The sequence below is a fragment of the Sapajus apella genome, unplaced genomic scaffold, assembly GCF_009761245.1.
Source record: "Sapajus apella isolate SASKATOON/1434 unplaced genomic scaffold, GSC_monkey_1.0 scaffold71, whole genome shotgun sequence".
In the NCBI taxonomy this organism is placed as follows: domain Eukaryota; kingdom Metazoa; phylum Chordata; class Mammalia; order Primates; family Cebidae; genus Sapajus; species Sapajus apella.
Window position 1 is genome coordinate 3,172,436 of NW_022437011.1, and position 22,123 is coordinate 3,194,558.

Below are 22,123 nucleotides of genomic sequence, written 5' to 3' on the forward strand. Positions count from 1 at the left end.
CTTTCCCCATTGCTTGGTTGGGGTTCTATGTCTATCTGCCTGCTCAACACCTTGTCTTAAACATCTTTCTGTTTTCTCAAACTCAGTGTTCTCAAAATAGACATTTTTATTGTAAACTAATACTATATCATCTTCTACATTGTACATTGAAGGTGAATCTATTAGCTATATTTTAGTCATTGAAACATAATATTTTGAGGTCATCTTTTACATATCTACCATGATTAGCTGGATGCCAAATCGCACCTATATTTTTTTAAAAAGCTTTTATTTTAGGTTTGGGGGTGTATTTGAAGGTTTGTTACATAGACCACTACCAATGTATAAATGTTCCCTTTTTTCCACAAATTCGCCAGTATGTGTTATTTATTGACTTTTTAATAGTAGCCATTGTGACCAGTGTGAGATGGTATCCGGTTGTGGCTTTGATTTGCATTTCTTTAATGATCAGTGAATTGAGATTTTTTTTGTATGATTGTTGGCTGCATATATGTCTTCTTTTGAAAAGTGTTTGTTCATGTCCTTTGACCACTTTTTAATGGGGTTGTCTTTTTTTTCTTGTAAATTTATTTAAGTTCCTTATAAATGCTGAATATTAGACTTTTGTCAGATGCATAGTTTGAAGGTATTTTCTCCCATTCTGTAGGGTCTGTTTGCCCTGTTGATAGTTTCTTTTGCTGGGCAGAAGCTCTTAAGTTTAGATCCCATTTGTCAATTTTTGCTTTTGTTGTGATTGCTTTTGGTGTCTTCATCGTGAAATCTTTGCTTGTTCTTATGTCCAGGATGGTATTGCCTAGCTTATCTTCCAGGGTTTTTATAGTTTTGAGTTTTACATTTAAGTCTTTAATCTATCTTAAGTTGACTTTTGTATATGGTGTAAGAAAAGGGTCCAGCTTCAATCTTCTGCATATGGCTAGCCAGTTATCTCAGCACCATTTATTGAATGGGGAATCTTTTCCCAGTTGCCTGTTTTTTGTCAGCTTTGTCAAAGATTAGATGATTGTAGGTGTGTGGTCTTATTTCTGACTCTCTATTCTGTTCCACTGGTCTGTTTCTGTTTTTGTACTAGTACCATGCTGTTCTGGTTACTGTAGCCCTGTAGCATGGTTTGAAGTCAGGTGAGGTGATGCCTCCAGCTTTGCTCTTTTTGCTTAGGATTGCCTTGGCTATTTGGGCACTTTTTTTGATTCCATATGAATTTTAAGATAGTCTTTTTTTCTACTCCTGTGAAGAATGTTTTTGGTAGTTTGACAGAAATAGCATTAAATCTGTAAATTGCTTTGGACAGTACAGCCATTTCAACAATATTCATTCTTTCCAGCTATAAACATGCAATGTTTTTCCATTTGTTTGTGTCATGTCTGATTTCTTTGAGCAGTGTTTTGTAATTCTCATTGTAGAGATCTTTCTCCACCCTGGTTAGCTGTATTCCTGGTTTTTTGTTTTGTTTTGTTTTGGCAATTGTGAATGGGATTGCCTTCCTGATTTGGCTCTTAGCTTGGCTGTGATAGGTATACAGGAATGCTAGTGATTTTTGCACATTAATTTTGTATTCTGAAACTGAGCTGAAGGAGCTTTTTGGGCAATTCTATGGGATTTTATAGATATAGAATTATGTTGCCTGCAAAAAAGGATAGTTGGACTTCCTCTCCTCCTATTTGGATGCTCCTTATTTCTTCCTCTTGCTTGGTTGGTCTGACTAGGACTTCCAATACTAGAAGAGAGAAGGCATCCTTGTCTTGTGCCAGTTTTCAAGGTAAATGCTTTCAGCTTTTGCCATTTCGTTATGATGTTGGCTGTGGGTTTGTCATAGATGGCTCTTATTATTTTGAGGTATGTTTCCTCAATACCTAGCTTTTTGAGAGTTTTTAACATAAAGTGCTGTTGAATTTTATTGAAAGCCTTTTTCTGCTTCTATTGAGATTGCCATGTGGTTTTTGTCTTTAGTTTTGTTTATGTGATGAATCACATTTATTGATTTGTGTATGTTGAACTAACCTTGCATCCTGAGGATGAAGTCTACTTGATTGCAGTGGATTTGCTATTTGATGTGCTGCAGGATTCAGTTTGCAAGTAATTTGTTGAGGAGTTTTGCATTAATATTCATGTAAGGATACTGGCCAGACTTTGCTGTTGTTGTTGTTGTTGTTTCTCTGTCAGGTTTTGGTATCAAGATGATGCTGGCCTTATACAATGAGTTGGGGAGGAGTTTATTCTCCTCAATTTTTTGGAATAGTTTTAATAGGAATGGTACTAGTTATTCTTCGTACACCTGGTGGAATTAGGCTGTGAACCCATCAGGCATGGGCTTTTGTTTGTTGGTGGGCTATTACGGATTTAATTTCAGAGCTAATTATTGGTTTGTTCAAGGAATCAATTTCTTCCTGGTTCTTCAGTCTTTGGAGGGTGCATGTGTCCAGGAATTTGTCCTTCTCTTCTAGATTTTCTGGTTTGTGTGCATAGAGGTGTTTGTAGAGGTTTCTGATTAGTTACTTTTATTTCTGTGGGGTCAGTGGTAGCATCCTATTTGTCATTTCTCATTGTTTATTTGGATCTTCTCTCTTTTTTTCTGTATTACTTTAGCTAGCATCCTATCTCCTTCATGTTTTCAAAAACCTAACTTCTGGGTTCATTGATCTTTTGGTTGGTTTCTTGTGTCTTGATTTTCTTCAATTCAGCTCTGATTTTTTTTTCTTGTCTTGTGCTACATTTGGGGACGATTTGTTCTTGCTCTCTAATTTCTTCAGTTGTGATGTTAAGTTGTTCACTTGAGATCTTTATAACTTTTTGATGTAGGCATTTAGTGCTATGAATATCCTCTCAACACTGCCTTTGCTGTGTCCCAGAGATCCTGGTATGTTATGTCTTTCTTCTCATTAGTTTCGAAGAACTTCTTGATTTTTATCTTAATTTCATTATTTACCCAAAAATCACTCAGAAGCATGTTGTTTAATTCCCATGTAATTGCATGGCTTTGAGTGATTTTCTTAACCTTGACTTCTATTTTTATTGCAATATAGTGTGAAAGTGTATTTCATATGATTTTGTTTTTTTTGCATTTTTTGAGGATTGTTCCATGTCCAATTATGTGATTGATTTAAGAGTTGCCATGTGGTGATGTGGTGCCATGTGGTGAATGTGGTGATGAGAAGAATGTGTCATGTGGTGATGAGAAAAATGTATATTCTGTTGTTTTGGGATAGACAGTTCTGTAGAAGACCATCAGATCCATTTGGTCAATGCTGAGTTCAGGTCCTGAATATTTTTGTTAATTTTCTGCCTCAGTGATCTGTCTAATGCTGTCAGTGGAGTGTTGAAATCTTCCACTATTATTGTGTGGGCATCTGTGTCTCTTTGTAGGTCTCTAAGAACTTGCTTTATAAATCTGGGTGCTTCTGTGTTGGGTGCATAGATATTTAGGATAGCTAGGTCTTGTTGAATTGAACCCTTTGTCCTTTTTGATCTTTGTTAGCTTGAAGTCTGTTTTGCCTGAAATTAGGTCTGCAATCCCTGCTTTTTCTATTTTCTATTTACTTGGTAGATTTTCCTCCATTCCTTTATTTTAAGCCTATAGGTGTCATTACATGTGAGATGGGTCTCTAAGACACATACCATTGGGTTGTTTTTTTTTTTTTTTTTTTTAATTCTGCTTGCCACTCTGTGACTTTTAAATGAGGCATTCAACCCATTTACATTCATGGTTAATGATGATGTGATTCATACATGTCAGCATATCTCAAAGGCCTGAGAATGTTTCCTCAGCTTGGTTTATTCTGTTCTTAATATTTGTGATTGCATTGTGAAATTTTTGTATTTTGTTAGCTCTGTCAGATTCATTATGTTCTTTTTTTGGACTGGCTATTTCATCCTTCAGCTTCTGTATCATTTTATTGTGGTTCTTAGTTTCCTTGAATTGGGTTTTCCCATTCTGCTGAATCTTGATTTTCATTCCTATTCATATTCTGAATTCTATTTCTGTAATTTCAGGCAGCTCAGCCTGGTTAAGAATTCTCCTTGGAGAACTGGTGCAGTCATTTAAAAACCTACAACACTCTGGTCATTTGAGTTACCAGAGTTTTTGCATTGGTTGTTTCTCTTCTCTGCATGTGGGTATTCGTTTAACTGCAGTGTAGATTGAGTACAGTCAATAAACTCCTTTCCTTCATGTTTTTACAGGCCAAGGCATTGTGTAAGTTCTTTATCTGAAGATGACTTCTTGTCTTTGGTTTCAGAAATAAGGTATTTTTGGTGTTTAAGTTTTGAGGTGTGATACTGTGGGGGGCACTTAGGCATATGGTCAATTGGTAGACTCTTGCTCAGTTGTGTGGTTTCCCTGTCTCCTCACAGTTGCAGCAGTGTTCCCTTTAAATGCTCTGAAAGTGTGGGTTCCTCTCTTCCTTGCATGCTGCCTGTAGATCATGGCTTGGAACTCCCAGGCTTCCCACTGCAACTCTAGGGCAATTTTGGTATTCATGTTCCGTCCTCCACTTTGAGGTGGCAGAAGAGGGACCTTAGTAGTGGTTGTGGCCAAGGGTCTTATGCTTATGTCTTGGAGGCTCCACCCCAGAGAGACTGAGGTCAGGAATTGCTCAGTGCAATCAGCCTAGGATGGAAGGTATGTGCTATGGGCTTAAGTCACGGGTTCCTTATCTAGTGCAACCAGAGGAGTAGGTGGGACCCATGAGAGATGGTCTGGCCATCTTTCCTTGGGTCAAGTGCAGCTTGTTGGCGGTGTAGAGAAGGTACTGAGGGTCTTTGCTGCTTCATTAGTCCAAGGGTAGCAAGGTCAGTTCCACTGCAGAGGCAGTGGCAGAGAGGCTTTCAGTTGCCTCTGGAGTCTCTGTCCAGGGAGGTTCTGAGTCACTACGGGCTGGATACCTCTGGCAGGGGATGGCTCAAGGCCCATACCTGGAGGACCTGCCTTTTGAGGAGATATGGGAGCAGGCACCTACTTAAGTCTGGCCACTTCAACGTAATTGCTGCAGTATGCTGGGGGCCTTCTCCAGTTACTAGGCACCTTGGATTCCCCAGTACCTGGAGGTATCAACAGTGAAAAGTGCAAAACAGCAAACATGGCAGCCTGCCTCTCCCTCTAGGAGCCCCATTCCAGGAAGGTACATAGCTGTTACCAGCCCAAATGCACCTGTAAGAGATGGCCAGGGACCGCATTTGGAAGGTTTTGTCTAGTGAGGAGGAATGGGTTTGGGAATTCACTTTAAAAAGCAGTCTGGCTATGTTTTTGTAGAGTGGATGTGCTATGCTGGAGTTCTGCTTTAGCCACCAGTCACCTCAGACTCTCTAAAGCCCAAAGGCCGGAACGGCTAAGTCATTCAAAGAGCAAAGATGGTATCCCACACTCCCTCTGGGAGCTCCATCCCAGGGATGTTCTGTCGGCCAGAAAGCAACAGCAGGGAATGGAGACCCCAGTTGGAATGTCCTGCCCAGTGAAGAGGAATAGGATCAAGGACCCACTTAAAAAAGCAGTCTGGTCACATTTTCATAGAGCAGCTGTGCTGTGCTATGGGACAGCTTCTGTCCCCAGTCAACTTGGACTCTCCAAAGCCCCAAGGCTGGAATGGCTAAGTCACCCAACAGCAAAGATGGCATCCTACAACTCCCACTGGGAGCTCTGTCTCAGGGAGGTGCAAGGCTGCTACCAGTGGCTGGCTGGGAATTCCCAGCCAGTTGCGCTTATCCTGTAAGGTACTGTGGAAGTGGCGCCTGCAGACTGTCACTGCTCAGCCCGCTGGATTCATCCCCTTTTCTAAGGGAGAAAGGGATGTACATGGATCTAACCTTTTGCTTTGCCAGGGTTGCAGCTACTTTTGCCAAGAAGCACAGGAAGCCCAGATATCTAGGGCTCCCAGATCTCTGCGTCTCCCTGCATGGCTGCTCTGACAAGACTCCATGTAGCTCTGTGGGTCAAATTGAAGGCTCCTGTGGAGTGGGTTCACAGGGGAATCTCTTGATCCAAGGGATGAAAAGATCTATGGCAGCATCATGGGTTCTAGGGTTTGCACATTGATTCACTACTTCCCTGGGAAGAGGGTGTTCCCCTGGTTCCATGTCACTCCAGGGTGGGCCAATGTCCTGCCTTGCTTATCTTCATTCTCTGTGGGTCGAGTTGTTTCCTTGAGTAGTCCCAGCATATGTATGTGAATGTACCAGTTGAAGGTGCTGTTTTTACTCGCTTCTTTCATTCCTCTCCGTGAGTGCTGTGCACACTAGCTCTTTCTACTCTGCAATCTTGGCCATTCCCTGTAAATATCTTTGAAATACGTCTTCTTTATTCCTTCTTCCCATCCCATTTCTGGATTACTGTAATAGATCATGAGTTGCTCTTCCTGTATATTATCTTTTCTGTCAGGTTCATATTTAAATATGTCTTCTTTCTGTGTGTCCTCAGCCCATGCAGCTTCTAGGGCACTGCACAGTCTTCTCCTCTTCCTAGATAGGGTTACTTTTGTCTAGCTTTACCCCACTTACCAGGCATATACTTCAGTAGATGTGGGTTTCAAACCCAGTTTTACTGTTACCTAGTTGTATGCTCTTGGATAAGTGGATTCAACTCTCCAAACCTCAGTTTTCATATTTGAAATGAGGACGAGTGCTGCCTTGTAGAGTTCCTTTAGAAATTAGATACAACATAGAATACAATTCCTGCCATATAGTGTGCCCTCAATAAATGAATGTTGTATGTAGCAGGAATAATAGTAGTTGCAGCAGGAGAAAACAATATGGACAATTGCAATATAGTTAGGAAAATGCTGTGTTGTAGAAATATACAAGGTACTATAAAAAAAGAAAACCAGAGCAGAGATGGAGAACCATTCACTGATTTCAAGAGCCAGAGAGGGCTTTACAGGGAATGTAACCCCTGAGCTGAATCTCACTGAATCAGTGACACAGTCAGTATGGTGCTTTTAGATGTCATTTTTAGCAGGTTATTCTTTTTCCTGTAGTCTGTTATAAAATGCCTTTTTAGATGGATGACACTCTCTTTCTTACAAATTTTATTATCATGAAGGTACGGAATAATGTTTTGAGATGGAGTCTTGCTCTGTCACCCAGGCTGGAGTGCAGTGGTAGGATCTCAACTCACTGCAACCTCTGCCTACTGGGTTTAAGTGATTCTCCTGCCTCAGCCTCCCAAGTAGCTGGGATTACAGGCGTTTGCCACCACACCTGGCTCATTTTTATATTTTTAGTAGAGACGGGGTTTCACTATGTTGGCCAGGCTGGTCTTGAACTCCTGGCATCAAGTGATCCACCCGTCTCGGCCTCCCAAAGTCCTGGGATTACAGGCCTGAGCCACCCCACCCACCCACAGAAGAATACTTAAGAGAAGAACATAATAAACATTAAATCTGAAGATTGCTCATGGGATCATAATTCGTTCAAGGCCCAATCTGATGTCCTCCACATCTCTGACAGAAAGGAGTCTCTTTCTGTCCCCCTACCCCTACAGCTTTTCCTTCCTGGAACCCACAGTTCTGCCTCCACTCTTGGCTACTTTCTCAGCACTGCTTCCTGTCTCCAGCTCCTGGTGAATAACTTTGCTGTATCTTCCTCACTGATCCTCCAGGTGCCTGGAAGCTCGCCAAGCCTGAGGACCACAGGGAAGAGGCCTTTACTTCTACCTTAAAGCTACTGCTGCTTTTCTCTCTTCTCCACCTCCTCAAAGGGGGGACAAGGGGAACTAAAATATAGCAAAAAGAATTACTAAGAGCAGAAACACATGTCTGTTCATCCAGAGCTCTGCTACAAAATTGCATTGAACCACCTTCTGCTAGGAGGACTGCTATCCAACCAGTGAACCCCACAACTACCCCAGGCTATACATGACCTGTTTACCTGTTGTTATCTATTGGCATGTAACATCTACTTCAAAACTCCAGCAGCTTAAGCAACAATGTATGATCACTCGATCTTACACGTAACCAACTCCATTGCAAATAGCAAATGTGATCTTAATGCTTTCATTCACCTTAGAGACCTATTCATTCACCTTTATATTTCTTAGAGTCAACTGCTAGGGAGAGATGTAGAATCAAGCAACTTTTGTATTATTTGTTAAATAATGTAGAGCTCACAATTCCAAAATATATTCAAGTCTCTTTACGATAATATGTATTAAACAGATATTTATGTGCAAAGAACTTTCTATGTTTTAAACATATTATTTCATCAATTCTCACAGTGAAGGAGAGGCATAATTGGGAGTAGACCTAATTATTCCAATTTTAAAGATGAGGAAACTTGTTGAGGTTAGTAACTGATTCTAAGACCACAAAAGTACTAAGTAGTTAAGGCAAGGAAAGTTGGTACCCAATTGTGAAGACAGAAAGTTGACTGGTACTATCTCCCCAGTTCTGACAGTCTAGAATTCCAAATTATTATCACTGCTTCTTTTGCCTTTTCTATGGTTGGAGGGCAGGAAGTGAGGAGGTAGAATTTTCCTTAATTGCAGAAGGAGCACGGAAGGGATTAGCATGGAGCTTAAAATACATGGCTGTCTACTAAGTTGTCAAAGTAAATTGTGTCCCCAGAGACATTTAAAAGCAATTTGATCACACATTTGCACATGGCTGCAGTGGGAGAAGCTGGTGGCTGGTCTACAAAAGTGGATTTTAATGGAGTTTTATGAGCAATATTTTTGAAATGTTTTGCATAGGAAATTACTTTGTAAATATCTTTGCTTCATTTTAGTTAATCTTGGCCATCTGGAACCTCACTCATCATTTGAACATTTCATTTAACTACTTTGTAAAAGTTTTCTAGTTAAGGAAGAATGGGAAATATCCAATGGAAGGCTGGAGAACGTTGCTGATTCATGTATTCCTGAGATAAGATAATCACTTTACCTATTGAACACTGTCCATCTAGCATATGAATCAACAGCCTCTTCTCTTGACTTTGTTTTAATTCAGCTTTTTTAGTAAAGTATGCAACAATGTTGATTATGATGGACATTTTTCAGCTTAAAAAACTTTTGGTAATTCCTCCTAGCCTAACATTCAAAACCTCTAAGTCAATGGTTCTCAAAGCATGGTCTCCAATCCACTGGCAACAGCATTACCTGGAAGTATATCAGATATGCAAATTATTGGGCGCCACGCCGGACCTACCAGCAATCTGTGTTTCAGCAAGTCTTCTAAGTGATTCAGATGGATGATATGATTTGAGAGCCACTGCTCTGAGATGTGCTCCAGTCAGCCTTTTTAGGCTTATTTTTGTCTACTTCCCTGTGAACAACCTACAATTCCATTAACTTTACTCTTATTTTTATAATGATATATGGATATAGGAATATACATTTATGGGTATGTATTTCCTATAAATATGATTTCTCTCTTCAGGCCTTGGCCATGCTGTCTACAGCACCTAGATTATACTTTCTCCTCCACCATCCTGAGCCAGAGTGTAGCATTTGACTTAAAAAACACTGTTGAAGAAAACCTCCCCCCATCCCTCACTGGATACGCCTGTTCACATCTCCAAAATTTGGTGACATATTTTAATGGAATTTATTGTACTTAGTACTGATTGAGAGTTGATTATATTTTAAAAATCCAGTTTGTCAGTATCCACAATATATCTGGCATTGTACTAGCCATCATGGACACAATGCAGAACAAGGCAGACACTGCTACCCTCATGGAACTTATACATCAGTTGGGGGACACTTTTACTTTTTCCCACCTTCTGTCCTAGATCATTTTCTCCTTGAGGGGCACAGGTGTCCTATGCTTCTGGGAATCTCCTAGGCTATGTTAAGTTATGGTGAGCAGGGTGGAAGGCAAGGCAGTGGTTTTTGGTCTGTATACAATGCACCAGAACACAGTGCTGTCCTTGTGGTACCCCACTCTTAAGAGATAATGACACATGATAGCACATATAGAGGACAAAGAGTCCCTGCTATTGGTGAAAAGTTCCTCATCTAAACCGGGGGTCCTCAGTCTCGGCACTACAGGTATTGATCGACTTACGACCTATGCAACTTACGACCATTCGACTTTATGTCCACAATCACTAGCCACGACTGCTCCGTGTCTGGCAGTGCAAACGTTGCCCAGCTGGGCGTACGACAGTGCGGACCAGCTTCCGGCAGCACTACCATCTCCACGTGCATATAGCCTACTCAACTTACGACCAAATCGTGTTACGACCGGTCTGTCGGAACCAATCGTGTTCGTAAGTCGAGCACTAGCTGTATTGACATTATATACCAGTATTGTTATTGGGGGCTGCTCTATGCACTGCAGGATGTTGAGCAGCATTCCTGACTTCTACCCACTGGGTGACAGTAGCATCTACTTCCCAATTGTAACAGCAACAACAAAGTCTCTAGACATTGTTAAATGTCCCGTGGTGAGCAAATTCACCCCCAGTTGAGAGCAATAGGAAATTTTTTATCTACAGAAAACAAGGCTTCAGAGAAATGTAAAAGCTCTCTTCAGATGTCTGTAGAACAACTATGCAGAAAAAGAATTAGATAGAAATTTAATTTAAGCAGAGGAAAAAAACTGGAGGTTATCGAAAACTGATTCTTAGAGAAAACTTTAACTTTAGAATGCCCTTAAGTTTGGAACGTACTGCAATAGGACAGGGTGAATTCCAAGTCCCTAGCAAAATTAAGCATGTTTGGATACACACTTCATTTTGGAGGGGATGTATTAGTCCATTTTCACACTGCTGATAAAGAGATACCCAAAATTGGGCAATTTGCAAAAGAAAGAGGTTTAATGGACTCACAATTCCACGTTACTGGGGAGGTCTCAGAATCATGGCAGGTTAAAGGAACATCTCGTATGGTGGCAGACAAGAGAAGAGAGCTTGCACAGGGAAACTCCCCTTTATAAAACCATCAGACCTTGTGAGACCCACTCACCATCATGAGAACAGTATGGGGAACACCCGCCCCCATGATTCAACCACCTTCTACTTGATCATTCCCACAACACATGGGAATTTCGGGAGCCACAGTACAAGATCTGGTTTGGGTGGGGACACAGCCAAACCATATCCTTCCACCCTGGCTCCTCCCAGATCTCAAGTCCTCACATTTTAAAACCAATACTGCCTTCCCAACAGTCCCTCAAAGTCTTCACTCATTTCAGCATTCACTCGAAAGCCCACAGCCCAATGTCTCATCTGAGACCGGGCAAGTCCCTTCTGCCTATGAGCCTATAAAATCAAAAGAATTTAATTACCTCCTAGATATGATGAGGGTGCAGACATTGGATAAATACAGCCATTCCAAATGGGATAAATTGACCAAAACAAAGGGGCTACAGGCTCCATGCGAGTCTCAAATCCAGCAGGGCAGTAAAATCTTAAAGCTACAAATGATTTCTTTTGAATCCATGTCTCACATCCAGGTCATGCTGATGCAAGAGATAGGTTCCCACGGTCTTCAGCAGCTCTGACCCTGTGGCTTTTCAAGGTACAGACTCTCTCCCATCTGCTTTCACAGGCTGGCATTGAGTGTCTGTCACTTTTCCAGGTGCATGGTGCAAGCTGTCAGTGGATCTACAATTCTGGGGTCTGGGGATGGTGGCCCTCTTTTCACAGCTCTGCTAGGCAGTGCCCCAGTAGGGACTTTGTGTAAGGGCTCCAACACCACTTTTCCCGTCTGCATTGCTCTAGCAGAGGTTCTCCATGAGGATCGCGCCTTTGCAGCAAACTTCTGCCTAGGCATCCAGGTATTTCAGTACATCCTCTGTAACCTAGGCAGGGTTCTCAAACCTTAATTCTTGACTTCTGTCCACTTGCAGGCTCAATACCACATGGAAGCTGCCAAGGCTTGGGCTTTCTCCCTGTGAAGCCATGGCCCAAGCTCTATGTTGGCCCCTTTTAGCCATGCCTGGAGTGGCTGAGACACAGGGTACCAAGCCCCTAAGCTGCATACAGCACAGGAACCCTGGGCCCAGCTCATGAAATCATTTTTTTCTCTTAGGCTTCCGGGTCTGTGATAGGAGGAGCTGCCGTGAAGACTCTAACATGGGCTGGAGACATTTTTCCCGTTGTCTTGGGGATTAACATTCAGCTTCTCATTACTTATGCAAATTTCTGCAGCCATCTTGAATTTCTCCTCAGAAAATGGGATTTTTTTTTCTATTGCATTGTCAGTCTGCAAATTTTCCAAACTTTTGTGCTCTGCTTCCTTTATAAAACTAAATGCCTTTAACAGCACTAAAGTCACATCTTGAATGCTTTGCTGCTTAGAAATTTCTTCCACCAGATCACTTAAATCATCTCTCTCAAGTTCAAAGTCCCACAAATCTCTAGGGCAGGAGCAAAACGCCACCAGTCTCTTTGCTAAATCATAACAAGAGTCACCTTTGCTTCAGTTCCCAACAAATTTCTAATCTCTGAGACCACCTCAGCCTGGATTTTATTGTCCATATCATTATTAGCATTTCAGTCAACGCCATTTAACAAGTCGCAAGCAAGTTCCAAACTTTCCCACATCTTCCTGTTTTCTTCTGAGCCCTCCAAACTCTTCCAACCTCTGCCTGTTACCCAGTTCCAAAGTCAATTCTGTATGTTTGGGGGTATCTTTTTAGCAGAACCCCACTCCTAGTATTAATTTTCTGCATTAGTCCATTTTCACACTGCTGATAAAGACATACCCTAGGCTAGTATTTTACAAAAAAAGGAGATTCAATAGGCTCACAGTTCCATGTGGCTGGGGAAGCCACACAATCATGGTGAAAGGTGAAAGCCATTTCTCACCGCAGCAGGCAAGAGAAGAGAGATTGTACAGGGAAACTATTCTTTATAAAACTGTTAGATCCTGTGAGACCCAGTCAGCATCATGAGAACAACACAGGAAAGCCCCACCCCCATGATTCAACCACCTCCCACCAGGTTCCTCCCACAATATACGGGAATTGTAGGAGCCACAATCCAAGATGAGATTTGCGTGGGGACACAGCCAAACCGTATCAGGGGACTTGGGGATTTCATGATTCTCCGCATCCTTCAAATTCTGAGATTCAGTATTTGTATGTTTTGATTGTTTCCAAAGTGGCTTTTCAATGAGACAGGCAGCTGAGTGAAGTAATAAGAGGTTTATGTCCTGGCTCTTTAGTCAGGCTGCCTGGGCTAGATGCCAGGTCAGTCCTTACCACCTGTGAGACTGAGCAAATTTCCAACACTCCTGTGCTTCTCTTTCCTCATCTGTGAAATGGATACATTTATTGTTCCTGTCTCAAAAGTATTAGGTTGGTGCCAAAGTATCATGGATTTTGCCATTAATTTTAATGGCAAAATCCATGATACTTTGGCACCAACCTAATAGTTGTGAGGATTAAATGAGATCAAACGGGCAGAGCCCTTGGTAAGTAAATAAGTAGTACCTATTATTATAAAATCAGCCAGTGCATTTTGCCTTACCTCCCTCCAAAGAACTTGCAAATTTAATTAGCTAATTCTGTCTGGTGGTGGTGTATGTGCGTCAGTTTTCTTTTTGTTATTAACAGGGCATTACAATCCAAATATAGGAATTGAAAATCAACCACATATATAAAAGTCAAGTTATCATATTTCTGTCTAGTTTTATCCACAGACAAATATTAAAATTTTAAGGAAGCACCATTATTTAACACTAGAACTCAATTTTTATTAATCACTTTATTCAGTGATGTTGATTTTCACCTACCTAATTTAGATTCTTGAGTCCAGCCTTCAGAGGATGTTTATGTTTTTCGATTTTTTGCTTGAAAGAAAAGATCAGAAAGACGTTGGAAGGATATGAGGTGACTTATTTAGGCCTGCTTTCGCAAGGGTGCCAGGCCTTGGTATGAATCTTGAGCACATAAAGTTAAGTAGATGCTGGAGTTTGAGCTCCAAATAAGAACCTTATATTCTATACTTACAAATCAAATCATGTTTACCATAAGACAGAGGAGAAGACTGAAGAAGATGTAGAGGACAAAATGCAAATAAAACATACACCTAGACATAATTCAATATTTCTCTTATTTGTATTCTTACCTATCACTAACAATTTACCTAACCTAATTTAAATTGAAGTAAAATAAAATCCTTTTCCCCCTTTACTTATTGATAATTTAAAAAATAGATAAAGGATTTTTTCTAGGCTTGCCTAATCACCCCAGATCCTGCAATAGTAACTTTCTACACCTGTGTTTGGGTGTGTTTCGACGTAATCCACCTTAGCCCCTACAGGATGGGCTCGCTGTTCAAGCGCTTTATTTCTTGCATGCACTTTCCAGGAAACTGACTGTATATGTAAAATGTGTAAGGGGGCCGGGTGTGGTGGCTCATGCCTATAATCACAGCACTTTGAGAGACTGAGGCTGGTGGATCACTTGAGGCCAAGAGTTTGAGACCAGCCTAGTCAACATAGTGAAACCTCATCCCTACTAAAAATACAAAAATTATCTAGGCGTGGTGATGCATTCCTGTAGTCCCAGCTACTCAGAAGGCTGAGGCAGGAAAATCAATTGAGCCTGGGAGGCGGAGGTTGCAGTGAGCTAAGATTACACAAGCACTACAGCCTGGGTGACAGCAAGATTCTGTTTCAAAAAAAAAAAAGTGTAAGAGACTGGTAAAATGCGTACTACATTCATAGTATCCTCTTTTAAGTTGCGTTTTAAAAGGAAACCGGTTGCCACTATTTAATTCTATGTAGCAGCAGCTCTTAGAAATCTAGGGTAAAGCAAATTAAAGCATAGAACATTTGGACAGCAGAATGTAGGGCAATATTGTTCATGGTATGTTCATTATGTCAAGGGAAACTGGCAATATCCCAGGCCATGCTAGACTTAGAAATACAGTAAAGGCTTTTATAAAAATGTTATGAGCACCAATATAACCATACATTCTAAAGCCCTTTTTTGTAAATTCTTTTATTTTCCTAACATAACCCTCTAAACATCCACATCCATTTATGGAAATCAAAGAATCTTCTCAGGTAAGACATCCTGCTTTCTCAAATGTACTTTTTATCCTGCAAGATATTATTTATCTATTTAAAAAATTTTAAACTTTATGGGTACATAATAGTTGTACATACTTATGGGGTACGTGTGATATTTTGATATGAGCATACATTGCGTAGTGATCAAATCAGGGTAGTTGGGATATCCATCACCTCAAACATTTATCATTTCTTTGTGTTGGGAACATTCCAAATCTACTCCTTTAGCTAGTCTGAAAGATACAATAAATTATTGTTAACTATAGTCACCCTGTTGTGCTGCACAAACATCTTATTTCCACTATTTAATTGTATTTTTGTATGCATTTGCTGACCCCTCTTCATCTCCCCCCTACATGCTACCCCTCCCAGCCTTTGGTAACCATCATTCTAGGTTTTACCTCAATGAGATAAATTTTCTTAGCACCGTCACATAAGTGAGAACATGCAGTATTTATCCTTCTGTGCCTGGCTTATTCACTTAACATAATGTCCTCCAGTTCCATCCATGCTACTGAAAATGATAAGATTTTATTTTTTTATGGCAGAATAATATCCCATTGTGTGTATATACCACATTTTCTATATTTATCTATCCACCGATAGACTCTTAGGTTGGTTCCTACCTTGGTTGTGGTGAATAGTGCCCTGAGGGTTACTTAATTTGGCCTTGTCTTTTGGAACTTTTGGATTTTTGTAACATTGGAGATCCAACCAAAATTTCTGAAATCTGCTCTTTATTTGGCAACATCTCAGCACCTGGTTATGAACCTTGACAATTATATTGAATACACAGCAAAGATAGGGCAGAATTCATTCTTCATTTATCCCTCTATTGCCTTTTTGGGATAATAGAAGAAAGGATGTCAAAACTTGAGCTATGATCTGAAAGTATATTGAATAAAACAAAAAGATATTTTTACTTAGAAAAAAATATACTATGAAAGATATATCTGGCATTCAAGCCAGTTTTACTGTTCTGTGTGAGGCAGGATACTTTGCTTGCAAGTAACAGAGATTGCCTTTAACCAACTGTATTGGTTTGCTAAAGCTGTCATAACAGATACCACAAACTGGATGGCTTAGAAAAATACAAACTTATTGTCTCACAGTTCTAAAGACTGAAAGTTTGAAATAAAGGTGTCAATAGGGCCATGATTCATCTGGAACCTGGAGGGGAAGGACTATTTCTTGCCTCCTCCTGATCTTTGGTGGTTGCTGGTAACTTTAAGTGTTCCTTGGCTTATGGACACATCACTCCAATATTCCGTCTCCTCATGGCCACCTTTCCACTGTGCATATCAGTTTCTGTGTCAAAATTTTCCTTTTCATAAGGACATCAGTCACATTGGATTCAGGATCACCCTGAAGACCTTATTTTACTTTGACTGCCTCTTTTGCAATCCTATTTCTAAATAAGATCACATTCCAAGGTTACTGGGAGTTGGGACTTCAATGTATCTTTTGGAAGAGGGAGGACACAGTTCAACCCATGACACCAGCTTAAGCAAAAAGATAATTTACTGGAAAGATATGAAGTGGTTTATTCAAAGAGAGAGCTAAGGAGTGAGGACTTGATGGGTAAGAGCATGCTGCAGAAGATCCAAGGAGCACGAATGAATCCCCAGCCCTGCCGTGGGGCTGCTGCTGGGATAAAGCGCCCTCTGTCGACTTGCCCATTTTGCATCCCTCTGCAGGGCATTGAGTTCCAGGAGAAAGTCTGATCAGGTCACTCCTTGGCTAGAAAAGTCAGAATCCCATCATTTGTTTTCCCAATAACACCATAGCAACAACAAAGAGATAACTCTTGAAGGATTTGGAGTGCTATTAACAAGAGAAAGGAGGAAGGATGTTAAATGGAAGGAGATTTGTCCCCCAACAGGAAATCAAGAAGGAAACAAAATTTGAAAAAAAGGGTATATTTCATCCACTTCAAATTCATCATTAATTCTATGTTAATAATAAACCTTTGATGATTATGAATATCACCATTCAGAAAAATTTGCCGTGCATATAATTTGCCTTCCTTGTAAGCCAACAACATGGAGGGAATCCAGCTAATCATGATTCTTTCAATAACTGAGTTATCTTTAGTTTGACTTTGCAGCCATGTCAGAATTATAATCGAGACAATGGTTTTTCTGAGCAAGCCACTCTCCCATTCTTTGATCTGTTGTTTCTTGCACTCTGGCCCAGGTCAGGACGCTGCATCAAGCTTCCGGCTACAAGGAGCTCTTGGAACAATGCAGTCAGCTGCTTCTCAATGCCTTGTAGGAGAGGGGGTATTTCTCCTCTTCCTGCATTTGAGGCACCTGTTCCTCATACTCCAACACCGGGCCCTCCTCATTCCACCCTCTCTCTCAACCCACCCTACTACCGCCTCTTCAAAGAATGTAGCCTTTGTTATGTTAGTTATGCTTTGAATTAAGAAAAGAAAAGAAGAGGTGGGAAAAATTAACAAAGTGAACTGCATAAAATGAGGGATGGATGGGGGTGGTTCATCATTAAATGATATAAAACCTTAGAGAATAGACTTAGTCTCCAGGCTCTTTTGCATTTATGTTTTTTACTCTCCCAAAGAGAAATAGATGATAGATCTACTGTAGCATTCTGCCTCTTGTGAAATTCCATGCCATGACTGGGCATGGAAGAGGTGATTTCCAAGGCCATAATAATATGCAGGAATGGTCTAGGACAGGCCAGACTGTTAAATGGGCAGGTTGTACCTCTTTCTGGACGCAGGAAGAAAAAGTAAGAACATAGGCAGAACATGGAATCAAAAAAGTGTGAGCACTGAGTCCCATGAGAGAGGTCAGACTCTAATAAATGGAATTGGGGTGTCTCATCCAGTAGACAGGAAATGATGGAGCACAAAATATTCAAAATTTTACATTCTTAATATCCCAGAAACAGTTAAGTGGTTTGTCCTAGGAGTGATGCATGTTAATTCTGTTCATGATTCATTGGTAAGGACCAGTCGCTTGGTCCTACCCAACCATAAGGAGGCCAGGAGGTATACGTGTTTGGAAGGTGGAAATTGGGTATCCTTAGCACACAGCAGTAATGACTCACACTTGTCAAAATGCAAGCTCCAGGTTGTTCACCAACAGGCTCTGATTCAGGATATCCTTGGGATCTGCATTTTAAAAAGGCTTCCTCAGGTGAGTTTGATACAGCATGGCAGGGATGGGGGGATGGAGGGGAATCTGTGAACTACAATTTAAAAAACAACACTGACTTAGAGCTCCACTTCCATGTAGGCAGGTGATCAAGGGGAAAAGGACAAATTTGAGATACAGTGGTTAGAGCTCAGATGTAGGGCTATGCCTGGGTCACCTCAAGTGGTAAACAAATAGGCTACAGGTGCCTGGACACTGAGACCCAGAGGGCTGAACAGAAGCTCCTCAATGCACAGGCATCAGAATAGTGTTGGAAGAGTGCCTGAGACAGAAAATAAATTCTGGTGTGTGTGGAGCTCCTCCAGATATTGGGAGATGGAGAGGACTGTGGGGCTAACTGCAGGCAATGATTCTCAGATGTGATCCAAAGTATATATTAATATTTATGTTAACAGAAACTCACAGGCCAGCATACTATATTGTATCATATAATCATTTCTTCCTCTGTTCTTTTCTCCCTTCTCTCTTCCTTCTTTTCCCCCTCCTCTACTACTTGCTCTCCTCTTTCACCCTTTATTATTTCTTTTCTTCTTTTCTTATTTCTATTGTTTCCCCTCCAACTCTTCTCAATGTTTGTTCCTCTCTATCCCTTGCTCCACCCCCTTTTCCACCCCTCTTCTCTCTCATACGTTCTTCTTTCTCTCCCTTCCATTCTTCCTTGCCCATGCCTATGCTCTGCCCTCTATCCTCTCTCCAGGTATTACGCCATCTGCTGCCAGCCTTTGGTCTATAGGAACAAGATGACCCCTCTGCGCATCGCACTAATGCTGGGAGGCTGCTGGGTCATCCCAACGTTTATTTCTTTTCTCCCTATAATGCAAGGCTGGAATAACATTGGCATAATTGATTTGGTGAGTATACACACAGACCCCACTGGCTTACTGTCTGATCACCTTTACTTGGGATTCCTAAATGAATAAATAATATTAGACTGGGTATTCTAAGAATCTGATAGTGGTCTCAGTGATAGCTTAAAAAAAAAAAAAAAAAAAAAAGCTAACACTTTTGAATGTTTATTGACAAAGATCCTCTCCTTAACCCAACTATAGTCAGACTTTTCTGAATCCTTATCCCAACTAGGTTTTGACTTTTGGACTTCTATGTCCGTTTTTGCATCACCCAATTTTAGCAAAAAATCTTGCTAACTTGGCTTAGCCACAATCCGCTACCCTTGATATTTGATTGGGTTCTTCATCCTCCACCATCTCCCAGGTGATGTCTGATCACCTTGTCCTGTCTTCAGCAAGAGCACTGTTAGGTTTGTTTAGCCGTAATCCTCTCTTACTCCTGATGTTTCCTATTGGTAATTTTCCACTCACTGAGCCCCACTCACCATGCTGTTTGGCTATAAATTTCCGCTTTTCCTTGTTGTGTTTCAGTTCTCTCTTCTGCTGCAAAACCCCATCACAGTAGTCTCTATAACCTATCTTGATGGTCCTGAATAAAGTCTGCTTTACTGTTTTAACAAATGTCATGAATAATTTTTTCTTCAACATAGTTGTATACCAAAGAGTATGCTAAATATTTTATATATGATCTTGAAAATCTCCCTGTGGGGAAAGTATAGTTCTTCCCCCATTTCTCAGATGAGAAAATCCAGGTTCACAAGCTTATGTAGGTTAAGGTTAAGTAACATGCCCAATGTCACACAGCTTGTAGAAAACTGGACAGGTATTCAAAGCTTAGACTCTGGGGCCTGCGACATGTCATTTGTCCCAAAATGTCTTTATTCCATTTTATGTTGAGAGTCTATAAGGCTGATGTATTAGTTTGTTTTCACACTGCTGATAAAGACGTACCCAGATTGGGTAATTTATAAAGAAAAAGAGGCTTAATGGACTCACAGTTCCACATGAGTGGGGAGGCTTCACAATCATGGTGGAAGGTGAAAGTCATGTCCTACATGGCAGCAGATAAGAGAGAATTAGAGCTAAGGAAAGGGGTTTTCCAATATAAAACCATCAGATCTCGTGACATGTATTCACTACCACGAGAACAGTATGGGGGAAACCACCCCCGTAATTCAGTTATCTCCCACCAGGTCCTTCCCACAACACATGAGAATTATGGGAACTGCAATTCAAGATGAGATTTGAATGGGGGCACAGCCAAACCATGTCAGCCGACGTGGACCTGAGGAAAATATGTCATGTGCGTAGAGGCTGCCAGGGAATGAAGAGAGCCCCAGGCTAAACGTTTAGAGAACTAAGCCCTGAGCCCAGCTCTGAACTGTCTCACTTACTGAATGGCTGTGATCAGACGATCTATTGGTCCTCAGTGGAGAAAAATGTCTACCAGGGATCTAGGAGAGCATGCAATATATGCCAGGCATTATTCCAATCCCTGTGTATTGATTCTCCAGATAAACATAACTAATGAATGTGTGTGTGTATGTGTGTGTGTGTGTAGAGAGAGAGAAAAAAAAAAAACATATTGTTAAGTAATTGGTTCATGTGGTTATGGAGGTTTACCAGTATCAAGAACTACATTCAGCAAGCTAGAGCCCTAGAAAAGCCAATAGTGTAGCTCCTGTCCAAATGCAGGCACACCAGAGCCCCAGGAAAGCCAAATGTTTTAGTTTGAGTCCAAAGGCAGGAAAAAACTGATACCATAGCTGGAAGGCAGTAAGGTAGCAAGAGTTCCCTGCTATTCAAGCCTTCAATGGATTGCATGAGGTTCACATGCATTGAGAAAGGCAGTCTACTGATTCAAATGTTAATTTCATCCAAAAATTTCCTCACAGACACACCCAGAATAATGCTTGACTAAATGTGTAGATACCCCATGGCCTGGTCAAGTTAACACATAAAATTAACTGTCTCACTCTGTCTAGGTACAAACTTTTAAGAGTCCCTCAGCTTTGACATACTAAACTTGTAATGAAAATCAAAATCTACAGCCTGGATTCATTAGCAGGAATCTATATTCCATAAGGAAGTTGTCAGGCACTCATTTTAAAATTGGTCCCAGGATACATGGAGATGTGGGAAGGGGAGTGAAGAGGAGAGATTAAGAGCAATGGAACCCTCAAGAGAGGGAGCTGCCCTTTCCTCTTTCTACCTCATTCTTAGCTCTTAGTCCTGCCTTGTTCCTTTTCAAGGATAAGACTGTAAACCAAGCCCTGAGCCAGGATTTGCATGTGGTATGTCAGAACAAGTATTCCTTGGGATTATGAAAGAAATGCTGGAGGCAAGAGAGTGAAATCGAAGGGTGACTGCATGGATATTTTTTGAATCCTATCCATTTATTTTAAACTGTCAGTTTTATAATTCTTGGAGGAAATGAAATCCAAATTTTCAACAATTATTATTGCTCCAAGAATAATAATGGCCAGTAAATGTTGAACACTTAGTATGTATGTGTGAAGCCCCCTGTTAATCATTATTCCTGTGAATCTCACTTAGGCCTTACAACAACATTATGAAGTAGATCTTAGTATACTCCTCATTTTATACATCATCAAACCTTGGATCAGGGAGATTATTCTCTAAAGTCATTGGCAGGAAATAGTAGGGACTGTATCTGAGCCCAGGCTTTGGATTCCAGAGTCTATGCTCTTAGTTTTTATGCTAAACTTATTCCCTAATGGAGAATATCTTTGGAAGCATATGCTTCTGTGCATTGGGAACTTTTAATGAAGGATCAGTACTTTTACCTCCTGGCATAGAATTTCTAAAGGAAATAACCCAGAAAGTTTGTATTCATTTAGAGTAAGCCAAAGGCATTGCCTATTTAATTTTAATCATGGTTTAAAATGGACCCCAATTCACCTAAATGGGAAATGGAGCTTCTGTTTACTGTTAACATTCCTAATATTCATATTTGTCCACTAATTTGCACACCAAACCTGCCTAGAGAGATACTAGCACAACCCATGTAGTCACAATATACATATGGCTGATTCTTGTTGTTGGCGGCAATTAAATTTTATAAAGTCACCGCAAACGCTGAACTGGCAAATACTGAATCTTTGCTTTCAGGAGAAAATACAGGG

At 40.8% G+C, this 22,123-nt stretch overlaps 1 protein-coding gene across 3 annotated transcripts in view; it reads left to right on the plus strand.

Moving 5' to 3' along the window:
• Window positions 1–22,123, plus strand: part of HTR4 (5-hydroxytryptamine receptor 4) — a 203,611-nt gene that overhangs the window by 111,170 nt on the left and 70,318 nt on the right. For all 3 annotated transcript variants that reach the window (XM_032250286.1, XM_032250285.1, XM_032250284.1), the window contains exon 5: window positions 18,827–18,980. In XM_032250286.1, the coding sequence (XP_032106177.1) occupies window positions 18,827–18,980 (154 nt within the window). The remainder of the gene's footprint in view (window positions 1–18,826; window positions 18,981–22,123) is intronic.